General features: G+C 37.6%; 1 protein-coding gene across 3 annotated transcripts in view; it reads right to left on the reverse strand.

The window, feature by feature from the left end:
* Positions 1–766: 766 nt before the first annotated feature.
* CFAP97 (cilia and flagella associated protein 97) overlaps positions 767–13,000 on the reverse strand; it is a 40,039-nt gene continuing 27,805 nt past the window's right edge. For all 3 annotated transcript variants that reach the window (XM_045453333.1, XM_045453354.1, XM_045453343.1), the window contains exons 3-5: positions 12,517–12,785; positions 2,494–2,644; positions 767–913 (exon numbers count right to left, since the gene is read on the reverse strand). In XM_045453333.1, the coding sequence (XP_045309289.1) occupies positions 786–913; positions 2,494–2,644; positions 12,517–12,785 (548 nt within the window). In that variant the 3' untranslated portion in view covers positions 767–785. The remainder of the gene's footprint in view (positions 914–2,493; positions 2,645–12,516; positions 12,786–13,000) is intronic.

Here is a 13,000-nt window from a genome sequence, read left to right on the forward strand (position 1 = left end):
AAGCTTCTCTCAGTCTGCTCACCAAATCTAAATCAGCTCCACCAATGGAAACAAATTTCAAGTTTCGTTTCACAGTAAGTATACAATCAAGTCTTACAATCAAATTAAGAGTTATACCACCTGAATTCTGGAGCAAAGAGAAAACAAAGTTATATTTAGGAGCTACGATCATGGTTTAAAACTTACAAAAAATTAAAAAAAAAAAAACATAAAACAAGAACAATGTAGTTAACATCTTGGGTCCGACGTACAGTGTGATACTATCACAACTGTTTTGTCAGTGTAAGAGCTGAATCATTTTCTATGTTGAGAAAATATACATGCATACTACCATTTTTCTATCAAATACATATACCTCTCATAGAAATACATCCTCACAGGAAACACTGATTTTACATTAAACTTTTTTTTTTTTTTAATTTCTTTTTTTCAACGTTTATTTATTTTTGGGACAGAGAGAGACAGAGCATGAACGGGCAGAGAGAGAGGGAGACACAGAATCGGAAACAGGCTCCAGGCTCTGAGCCATCAGCCCAGAGCCTGATGCGGGGCTTGAACTCACGGACTGCGAGATCGTGACCTGGCTGAAGTCGGACGCTTAACCGACTGCGCCACCCAGGCACCCCTAAACTGTTTTTTTTTTTAAACAATTTTGCATTGAATTACAATAAAATTACAACTCGTTGTAAATTTTAAATTACAGACGTTTACACAGAGAATTATAATAATATACAAGAGCGCTTCAGTAAGAACTGGATGAACAATGTTTAAAGTAAAAAGAGTTTTTATAACCAAGCTGTACGAACATTAGGGGGCTTAGGTCTTAGCAACAGGCCACTGGATGTGTCAAAAACTGGTCGCTCACTCTTACAACTGAGACCACTGGTAGCGCTGGATGTTCTAGAAGCTCCTCCTGAAAATATATGAAGAACAAGAAATAATTTTATTTAAACTAAATACATCCATTAACCCCTGATAAACTTCCTCTCCTAATTTAAAGTTCAGAATAAATTTTTCTTCCCTATCTCACATGAATTTTTAGTAGTTTAGTATGATTCTCAAACAGGAACGCACTTCAGAACTCCCTGTGGAAATTAAAAATAATAATAAACATGCCCGGACTCTACATTGGGGGGGTTCAGATTCAACAGATTTGGGATGGGAATACATGTTTTAAAAAGCTGCTCAGGGGCGCCTGGGTGGCGCAGTCGGTTAAGCGTCCGACTTCAGCCAGGTCAGGATCTCGCGGTCCGTGAGTTCGAGCCCCGCGTCAGGCTCTGGGCTGATGGCTCAGAGCCTGGAGCTTGCTTCCGATTCTGTGTCTCCCTCTCTCTCTGCCCCTCCCCCATTCATGCTCTGTCTCTCTCTGTCTCAAAAATAAATAAACGTTAAAAAAAAAAAAAAAAAAGCTGCTCAAATGATTCAAGCAATAAAAGAAGCCGCTTTATATAACTATTTACAAATTTGTTCAAGAAATAATTAACCATGTTCAAGGCATAATGCCAAGTATGAATTACTGGATTAAGACCCTATGTCAGTCAATGACTATAGCAAGAAAGCGATGCTTGAAGAATGAGATGAATGAATGGACTCACTAGTCATTTGAGTGTTTAAGACTCACAAGAGCACTGGGAAGTTGGGATGTCATAGGTGGTTACACCTTTCTTCTAACATTGGCTTCTCTCTCACTTTTTTTTTTTTTTTAATTTTTTTTTTTAACATTTATTTTTGAAGGACACAGAGTGTGAGCAGGGCAGGGGCAGGGAGGGAAGGAGACACAGAATCGGAAGCAGGCTCCGGGCTCTGAGCTGTCAGCACAGAGCTTGACCTGGGGCTGGAATTCACGAACAGTGAGATCATGACCTGAGCTGAAGCCGGGTGCTTAACCCAATGAGTCACCCAGGTGCCTCGGCTTCTTTTTTTATGGTTTAGAATGCACACATGGAGCGACAGCATAAACTTCCTGTGTCACACACCCTAGCACGAGGTGGCCACTCCAGGCTACATTCTGTGGGACGCACCACTAGCTGGGTGTGTGCTGATCCCAGGTCAAGCATTAGGAGGGATTATATGTGATGACTCTACAGACTGCTGATTCCTGTTTTAGTTAACCAGTGAGGAAGACAAAGCACATATAGGGGCGGGAGGATATTACCAATAATCCTTAGCTCGTTAGGGGGAATGTCTCAGCCACTTTTAAACAACGTTATCTATTCACTTCTTCCTCTAACAAATGTAATAAAATGTCTACTACTGAAGACAGTATTGATATTTTCAACCGTTTTTCTTGTTTCTTTCCTGTGCTACCATTACATGCTGTGAGCGAAACCTGAAGTTGAGTGAACTAACACAAGAGAAGAGCATACTAGTGAAAAATAATACAATGCCTTCCAGAAGTCAGCCATTTTCAAACTCTATCCAAGAACATAAGTTATATTTTTTAAAAAGGATAAAATATACACACAAGAACAAAATAATTCTGAGCATGCTTACTTAATGGGCTATACTGGCCAAGAGTTGATCTCACTCGTCTGGTGGATGGGGATGAGCTGAGATAACCCATATTGCGATGATAGTCCATCAGTTGTTCAGAGCGTTTCATACCAACTGTTGGTTTCACAGATTCAAGTCTTTTCAATAAAGCCTTCATTTAAAGACAGTTCAAAAGTCAACGTTAGATAGAAGTAAGTGATAGCAATAACTCAGGAAAACAACAGCAGTGAGTTTTTAAAAGGGCACTTTAAAATATTTAATTCCAGCACAGTTAACATAAAGTGTTGTATTAGTTTCAGGTGTAGAATATAGTGATTCACCAATTCTGTTATTTGGTGCTCATTATGAGAAACGTACTGTTAGTCCCCTTCACCTATTTCACCTGTCCCCCCACCTCCCCTCTGGCAACCATCAGTTTGTTCTCTGTAGTTAAGAGTCTGCTTTTTTGTTTGTCTCTTTTTTCCCCCTTTGTTTGGTTTCTTAAATCCCACATGGAAGTGAAATCATATGGTATTTGTCTTTATCTGACACACTCAGCATAATACTCCCTAGCTCTATCCACGTTACAAATGGTAAGATTTCATTATTTTTAATGGTTAAGTAATATTCCATTGTATAGATACCACACCTTTCTTATCCATTCATCTATTGATGGACCCTTAAGCTGCTTCCATAGTTTGGCTATTGTAAATAATGCTGCAATAAATATAGGGGTACAGATGTCTTCAAATTAGTGTTAAATCAGTAAATACTTAATAGAAATTTATGAAATAAAGATTTTAAAATCACTTTTGAGATGCTATGTGAAAAAATATTTCAAATAATATACTTTCAGGAAAATCTAAGGGTTTGGGGCACCTGGGTGGCTCAGTTGGTTAAGCCTCTGACGTCAGCTCAGGTCATGATCTCACAGTTCATGAGTTCGAGCCCCGCATCAGGCTCTGTGCTGACAGCTCAGAGCCTGGAGCCTGCTTTGGATTCCGTGTCTCCCTCTCTCTCTAACCTCTCCCCTGCTCATGTTCTGCTCTCTCTCTCTCTCCAAAATAAATAAACATTAAAAAAATTTTTTTAGGAAAATCCAAGGGTTTCACCTATCCTATAAAACCAGTATGGTTTTAACAACTGATCACAGGCACATCTCTTTTATGTCAGGTTACAATGTTTGGAAAGGTGCTATAAATGGAAATGCATGAAATGTGATTTTCTCAGAGAATGGACAAAATGCTACAAGCCCAGTGTGTTCGTTCAACCTAGACATCACCACAAACCTATCTAAGCTATTATCAATTCTATATATGACTTTAGAGCACTGGCTTTCTAGCTGTTTACTTTCCAGTTGTGCCCCAACTGGACACTGAGGAGAGGCCAAGGGGGTGGCCTCTCAGGTCTCCCGCTCCCAGTTTCTACCGGTCCATCTGTGCTCTCCATGTTGCCTGTTTCATATACTAAATATTCTGCATAAAATCTAGTTTGGAAGAAAAAAGTTTTTACTCTTAAGTTTGAAAATCATCTACTATAACTTTTAAATAGATATGTAAACCAACTAGCCAAGGCAACATAATATCCAGTAACATTGTATTTTAATATGATTCCGTAACAGAATCTAATGTGTAAACATTCCTAATTTTCTTTTCTTTCCTCATATATTAAAAGGTAGAAAGTTTGTTTCATTTTCAAAGGTATCGTAGAGAAGGGAATATCTGAGCAGACCAAATGGATCAAGGAATTGATCTATGATTGTTTTATTATCTCTTTATCGAGTTAAACTATCTCTGTAGCAAGTTACTCTTTATTTGAAAAGAGAATGCTTGTTCAGCACTCAGATTGCCATTAAAAAACCAGCCTCTTGAATTCAGTCACAGGACAAATTTTTTTCTGCACACCTTGTTTTTCCTTCTGCCTCAACGTTGTTTTCTTTTTATTATGGCAAAGAATACATAAAATTTACCATTTTTACCATTTTACCAATTTACCATTTTAAGCTTACAGTTCAGTGGCATTTAGTATATTCACATCACTGTGAACCATGACCACCAACCATATCCAGAACTTTTTCTCAACTTTGTGCTTGCTCTGATCAGTTTCACCCTCACCCTTCTATTCTGACTGGTGTTCTGAGGAATTCCAGAGAAGTGATAGATGGTAGTAGAACAAGTCAAAATACTCCAGAGAGCTGTTTAGAAAAGGGAGAAGGAAGGTGTTACAGAAATAAATGGAACCTGGAGACAAACGGCAGCGATCTAGAGCACATGAAGCAGGACACCGACCAAATGAGAGATCTCGGCCTGCCAGCTCTTTTTGGCATGAAATGGCCTTTCTCAGTTTTTACCTTCTAAGGCTAGAGAACACCTAACTCCCTCAGGAAGCCAGACTCAACTAGAGTTAACGGTTTTCTCTGCTGAACCCAGACTTACAGTTTAAACATGGTTCCGTCTGTAAAGTCTATGGTCTTGCCATCACAAGACCACATGAGGTCTTTTTCTCACCGTACATAGTGAGGCTGTGTATTTTAAGGGCAAAACCTCCTAGGATTATACCTTTTCTACCTACAGTTTGTAACTGCTCTGAGTTATGTAAGACACTGGAAGGAACAGAAGAAAAAATATAAAATATTGCCCTGTCATTTATAGTCTGCATAAGAAGAGAGTACTCTTGCATGCCCGAGTGAGACATTTATAAGTGAGTAAGAAACTTCCTACGTATCACACCATGTACTCTGCTAGGCAGGGCATCGTTTGCCATGTCATCTGATTATCCTATTAACTACCCTCTGGGCTGTGGGGGGGACAGGACAGAAAATTTATTTTCAGTTAACTACTAATTTTGGTTTTTTGCTAATAGAAGCCTCCCTATTTTTTGGATAAACTAACTTCCTAAATTTATTTATTTGGCTAGATGTAGGTTTTTCTTTTTTAAATTTTAAGAAAACTGCGACGCTTATTCATCAGATATAAAACATATAAAGCAATATAATCAAAATCAATTCTGAAATAATTTGACAATAAGGCAAAGAATAAACCCATTTTGTTGTCCTGATATGTCACTTATCAAGTTTACAGGCAGAAACTTCGGAAAACCAGAGAGAGATCAGCTATCTAAATTACATGGAACTGTATCATTTGTATGCCACGAATAAGTTAAGCAGAAGTTAAAGGGATGATTTCCACTAGAAACAGCTCTTGCTTATAGAAACTATCAAAATATGAAGTACTGATTACTGTATAAAGTGTAAAGTCAAAAGTAGATACATTTTAATCTAGTGAATAATTCAGTACTTCTGGGTAAAACTTAAAAAATGACAGTTCAAAATATTTTAACATTTGCATCAGAGTGAACAAAAATGTAAGCTATCTAGTCAGAAAGACGTGCAGTTAAATCCTGGCTCTTCCAATGATTATATGACCGTATGACTTGATGTGGGTATTAATGAAATAATCTCCAAGAGTCAGTTTTAAGCAGTAATTGAGATAATGCATATAGAATGCTCACAGCAGTCCCTGGCATTTGGTACAGAGTTATCAAACATTAATGCTACCATTCATATTGCTTTGTATTATTTTCTAGTTTTTTGACATGCACTAGTATTACCTTCCTAGCTATGTTATATATTATATGACAGGACGGTATTTTATAGACATTTTTATATTCCTTCAGTGTCTTACATAGATCACAGCAGACATTAAATAAATATGTTTCATGAATTGAGAAATGATAAGACTGGTTACTTATATTCCAATTTCTGGTTTACAAAATCTTAGTATTTTCAATCTCAGAATCTGCTACTCAAATCAAATTCTAATAATGAATCCCAAATAGTTTGTCCAAATGTTTGTTTTTCTATTTAGGAAGTATTTTTTTGGAAGGAAAACTAACCCAACCTGAATCCTGTCCATCTCTGGAAACAGAAAAGTTAAAACAAAGGAATGACTAATGTGTTAATGATTTCTGCAGTTGTCAGCAGAGGGGAGGTGCTTCATTGTTTCTAAAGTGATAAAGCAAAGACCCCGAAGGACTTTAAAGACTAACAAGCATCCTACAGTCAGGGAAAACCAGGATTGTTCTTCATATTTTTCTATAACTGAAGCCACCCTTAGTTATCCTTAGCTTTCTTTCTTGTATGAAAGGAGACACAGACAATAACCAGAGAAAGAAGAAAATCAGACAGAGTGAACTATAAATTATTTCAAGATCTTACGAATCACACTTGAATTCTTACACTAGGTATGAGCTTTACCATAAAAAAATTTTTTTAATGTTTATTTTTGATGGAGAGAGAGAGACAGAGCATGAGTGGGGGAGGGGCAGAGAGAGAGGGAGGCACAGAATCTGAAACAGGCTCCGGGCTCCGAGCTGTCCGCACAGAGCCTGACGCAGGGCTTGAACTCACAGACCATGAGATCACGACCTGATCGAAGATCACGAGATCTTTGAGATCATGAGATCATGACCATGAGCCGAAGTCGGACACTCAACCAACTGAGCCACCCAGGCGCCCCTATATGAGCTTTACCATAAATCTTCATCTTTGTGACAACGTATCACTCTCCCCTTGATAGTTTTCACATTCTATCTAAGAGGTCTAAAATTCCTCCTCTGGGGCGCCTGGGTGGCTCAGTCGGTTGAGTGGCCAACTTCGGCTCAGGTCATTATCTCGCGGCCCATGAGTTCGAGCCCCACGTCGGGCTCTGTGCTGACCGCTCAGAGCCTGGAGCCTGTTTCCAATTCTGTGTCTCCCTCTCTCTCTGACCCTCCCCCGTTCATGCTCTGTCTCTGTCTCAAAAATAAATAAATGTTAAAAAAAAAAAGAAAAAAAAATTAAAAAATAAAATAAAATAAAATAAAATTCCTCCTCTGGACTAGCAAAGAACAGAAGATGGAAGGAGGATTCTACCTTTCATTTAATGTTTTTAAGAATGACCTGCATTTTCTGAATTTGTATATGCATTACTTTTATTTTAAAAATATTTTAACAAAAAAAAAAAAATATTTTAACAGAAGAATTCCTGAATGGAAAGACTATGTTCTACTTTACTGCCTACTTTCTCTGGATTTAAAACTAATTACATATATCTGTATGTGTGTGTGTATTCTCAGAAAGTTAAAAAAAAGAAAAACAAGTTAATTCCATTTGAACTCTAGGCTCTAATCCTTATCTATTCCTTACGAAATCTTCCTTCTTCCCTAATCTTGCTTCAAATACTCACCTCCCCTCATCCTCTTCTTTCACATACAAAGAAGGCAACTGACATACATTTAAATAATGAAATAATCTCCAGGTGCCTGGGTGGCTCAGTCATGACTTCGGCTTGGGTCGTGATCTCACGGTTCATGAGTTCGAGCCCCACATGGGGCTCTGTGCTAACATCTCAGAGCCTGGAGTCTGCTTCAGATTCTGTGTCTCTCTCTCTCTCTCTCTCTCTGCCCCTCCCCTGCTCGCGGTCTGTCTCTCTCTGTCTCTTAATAATTAATAAGTGTTAAGAAAAAAAATGAAAATAATCTCATTTCTTTTAGACCGCAAAGCGAAATATAAATACCCTTACTCACCTGATCATCCTCTCCTTCTGCTAAGATTATTGTGGTACTCTTTCATAAAAATAGGATTCATATTATATTCAAATGAATTAAGGAAATATGGCTTAATGAGAGTATTTCAAAATTCACGAATTTAAAAATGAGACCCATTTTTGGAAATTCACAAATTTTAATCGAGTCTATGTAGGGTAGCAAGCATGCCCTCTACTAGATAAAATTACTTTTTATTATTCCTTTTATTTGTTTCCTTTTTGAATGAGAAGGAAAGGTAATATTTGCCTCCTGAAACATAATGAAAATTGTGAACTTCACCAGAAAGATTAACGGTATGCTTTTAACTCTGAAGCACAGGACTCGATTTTATACAGGATCTTTGCCTTCCTGTTCTACCCACTCAGCACAGCACTATTTCTTTGTTTTGGATTATGTCACTCTAAACAGCCTCTGGACTACCAGCAAGCTAAAGTACTGGAACAGAACTCTTCAGTCATCATGCCTGTTGGCCGTCTGATTGGTCTCTGTCACTGGAGATACAGGAATGAAGGAAATACAAATCATAAACATTTAGAGGTAATGGACCCTGCCTGTGCACTACATCTGACACAGAAATAACCACGAACGTGCGTGGGTGTGTACACGTGTGTATGCATGCGTGTATTTTGATTTTGATTATGAACATGCTAGCAAACAGATTAAAAAATATACCAGCTCACACAGAGGAACTATTAGAGCTAATACAGATCTAAAGAAGCATTTGGAAGGTGGCAGGTTATAAAATACATATGCAAAAATTAACAGTTTACAAGAGCAAACAGAAAATGTAATAAAAAATTTCATGCACAGGGTCTGCTGGGTGGCTCAGTCGGTTAAGACTCTTGATTTTGACTCAGGTCATGATCTCACGGTTCCTGAGTTTGACGCGCCACATCGGGCTCTGCATTGACAGTGTGGAGCCTGCTTGGGATTCTCTCTCTCTGCCCCTCCCCTGCTCCCTCGCTTTCTCAAAAAATAAATAACCTACAAAAAAAAAATTAAAATTTCATGTACAAGAGCACAGAAATACATAGTTCTGAAGAAAACCACAAAACTTTACTAAGGAAGGGGCACCTGAGTAGCTCAGTTGGTTAAGCATCCGACTTCAGCTCAACTCATGATCTCATGGTCTATGAATTCAAGCCCCGCATCAGGCTCAGTGCTGACAGCTCGGAGCCTGGAGCCTGCTTCAGATTCTGTGTCTCCCTCTCTCTCTGCCCCTCCCCTGCTCACACTCTCTCTCAAAAATAAACATAAAAAAATTTTTTTTTAATTTACTAAGGTAGAATATAAGAAAGCTTGAATAAATGGAAAGACATACCATAAGAAGATAATATTTTAAGACCACCAAACACTCTCCAACTAAAACATAAATTTGACATACTTCTAATGGAAATTTATAATAGAATTAAAAAAAAATTTTTAAGTTTATTTTTTTATTTAGAGAGACAGAGACAGCATGAGTGAGGGAGGAGCAGAGAGAATCCCAAGCAGGCTGCGTGCTGCCAGCACAAAGACTTATATATGGGGCTTGAACTCATGAAATCACAAGATCATGACCTGAGCTGAAACCAAGAGTCGGATGCTTAACCGATGGAGCCATCCAGGTACCCCTAGAATTTTTTTAAAAAAAGAAAAAATAAACAGTCATTATGAGGAATAACTGTAGAAACAGTCAAGAAAAGTTTTGTTTTGGTTTAGAGAATGAAGTGTTAAACATAAATGCAGATGATAAACTCTCCAAACAATAACATAATAAATGATATTTTATAATAAATTGTTTATTTTCCTATTCAGCTTGAAGTTACTTTTTTCACTTCTGCATGAATTAGTATTTGATTTAGAGCTAAATGCCCAAGGCCACTAACCACTGTGAGGCTACACAGCATTTGAAATATGGCCAGTCCAGACTGAGATGAGCACTCAATGGAAAATGTACAACAGATTTCAAAGACTTGGTACACAAAAAAGAAAAAAAAAATCTCATCATTAATTTTTTTTACATTGGTTACATACTTTAAAATGTAGTATTTTGAATTTACTCAGTAAATAAAATAGTTTATCAGAATCTCATCTGTTTCTTTTGACCTTCTTAATATGACTACTAGAAAATTTTGAACTATTCATGTGGCCCACATTTTATTTCTACTGTTCTCAAGTATACTAATAAGATCTTACTATCAAATGGGACAAACATATTGCTCACATATACAAACTACTAGGTGTATGTAAAAAGAGTAAAACTGGTAATTTTCCACTGTTTATTAAAATAGCTGTAATGTACAACTGATTTCAGGGATGACCGAAGCTGTAAAAAGAGGCTGCTGATAGTTTTCATCCTGGTCATACACGGAATTGTCACTCTACACGAATGGTTTCAACTGTTCAAAAGTAAACCCGGGTTCTGCAAAAAGATAAACACAGAACTGCCATATGATCCAGCAATTCCACTCTTAGGTAGACGCTCAAAGGAACTGAAAGCAGAGACTTGAACAGACATTTATATATCAGTATTCGCTACAAAATTACTCACAAACAGCCAAAAGGAGGAAATAACCCAAGTGTCCATCAACATGTGAACGGATATTCAAACTGTGGTGCACACATATAATGGAATGTTATTCGGCCAGAAAAAGGAATGAAGCTCTGACACGTGCTACAACATGGATGAACCTTAAAAACATTATTCTGAGTGAAATAAGCCAGACACAAAACCATGAATATTGTCTTATTCCATTTACATGAAACGCAGATTAGGCAAATACACAGAGACAGAAAGTAGATTAGAGGTTACTTGAGGGGAAGGGGGAAAAGAGGGTTCTTAATAGGTACAGGGTTTCTATATGGATGACAATAAAAGTTTTGGCAACAGTGATAGTGCCACTGAACTGACCACAAAAATGAGTTAAAATGGCACATTTTATATTATATCTGTCTTACTACAACTTAAAAAAATTAGTAAGACACCAGAACCCATTGAATTGTACCCTAAATGATTATGGTATACCCATTGTATCTCAAAAAGCTGTTAAAAAAAAAAAAGTAACCCCAAAGCTAGGTAACTCGCATATGATTCTGCTACCTGCCTGACCTTGAACAATCCCAATGTCCCAATCAGAGTCTCATTTGCTCCTCCACAACAACAGTAACTATGTCATTAGGGTGCTGTGAGGATGAAATGACCTAAACTTTGTAAAACAGGATACACTCTGAACTATTTGTGAAAGAGGCTCCAGAGTCATGCAGGAGAGTCAAAATAAACAAAAAAGGCAAACCCAAATGTTCAGGACATAATTTCAAATCTTCCTAAGTCATGGATGAATCTTAAACAATTGCCACGGTCACGTGCACAGAGTTGGCATGTAGCTCAGTGCCCACAGCCTCATTTCAGCTTGCTCTGTTGCCACATGCCCGTAAGGGTTTAAGACTTTACTGGTTTTTGTAAATACACCATCCCAGCTCCCCGGCTCTTGAGATTAGTGACAACAGTAAACATTTCTACAAGTGTTAGTACAAGTTCAGGTAAGCACATGGTCAAACAGAACCGTATGGGTGACGAAATACAATGAGGATGAATTCTGGAAACCGTTTTAATAATTTTAATAATAGCTTTATCAATTACCTTAGCTCTGAATTTATGTGCCCATTAGGGTCTAATTTTGGTTTAAGACACTACCTGTATTTAAAATCTTGGCTCAGCCATTTACTCACCAGCTCTGTGTCCCTGGGCTAATTATTTAACCCCTTTAGATCTCTGTCATGTCATCAGTAAACTGTGGATAAAAACAGATCCTACCTGAAAGATTACTGTTAGGATTCAATAAGCTTATATTTGGAGACACTTAGAGCAATGCCCGGCATTTAGGTAAGAGCCCAGTAAACACCAACAATTGTTATGAATGGAGTTTTATGAAGAAAATGATACGAGTAATAGTTTTTAATGTGAAGATTTTCAACAGTCCCTATATTCCTTGGAACATCACAGTTTAGTTATCTGATTCTTAATTCAAGGAGCAGATCACCAAAATTTGACCTCTTTGAGATGTATTTATCCTTTAAAATAAATAATATGTAAATTGTTTCGGCCTTCAAGGATACAATAAAGTAAAACAGATTTGGCTAGTGACTGAATACTTCACAAAAGATACGTGTATCTGACCCCTGGAATGCCATTTCCTACACTACTGCAGAGATTTAACACACCTGGCCAAATAATACAGCTTTCAGTAATTTCATCTAACGTTCCCTCAAAATCTAGCCTGATGACCAAAAAAAAACCAACAAAAAACACCTACTGTACTTTCCAGCTCGTGGCTCATTATGTACTTCACACCATACACATCCATACTTACTTTTATATAATTATGAAAATGTGGGTGTATCTGATTTCCTGTCAGTTGGCCTTATAAATCATTACCATTTATTTTCTTTGAGGACTAAAAAATGTTAGTTACTTACCAAATTTTCTCTTTCAATCCTTTGTTGTTCCCTCTGCCTGTTGAGGGCACTGTGACATAACTTAGGGGGATGAACAATCGATCTTCTAGGAATCGTACTACTGCTTCCGGATTTTTCAGCCTGTCTTGAGAGTTCTTTCAAAAGCCTCTGATTTTCCCTATCAATTTGTCTCACCTCCTCTCTTGTGAAAGAGTAGTTTTTCCTCGGTGCTACTGAAGGCTGATCAAAGTGGTGTCTTTGCGGTCCTTTTTTATCTAATTGCAGAAAAGCTAGAGAAGCGAACAAGACAAGGAAAGATGACTGAACAAGGCACATGGCAACGTGACGGCACAAACTGACACTTCAACTCTTAGAAATGGAGACTATGTTAAGTCATGAAAAGGCACGTATGAAATAATGACATCCATACTACAACTACGTAGAAAAAAAATCAGAGGCAGCCTAGAGTTTCACATTTGGATGGGTTCTTTGGGAGTAAAAACTA

Source organism: Leopardus geoffroyi, chromosome B1, assembly GCF_018350155.1.
Source record: "Leopardus geoffroyi isolate Oge1 chromosome B1, O.geoffroyi_Oge1_pat1.0, whole genome shotgun sequence".
In the NCBI taxonomy this organism is placed as follows: Eukaryota; Metazoa; Chordata; class Mammalia; order Carnivora; family Felidae; genus Leopardus; species Leopardus geoffroyi.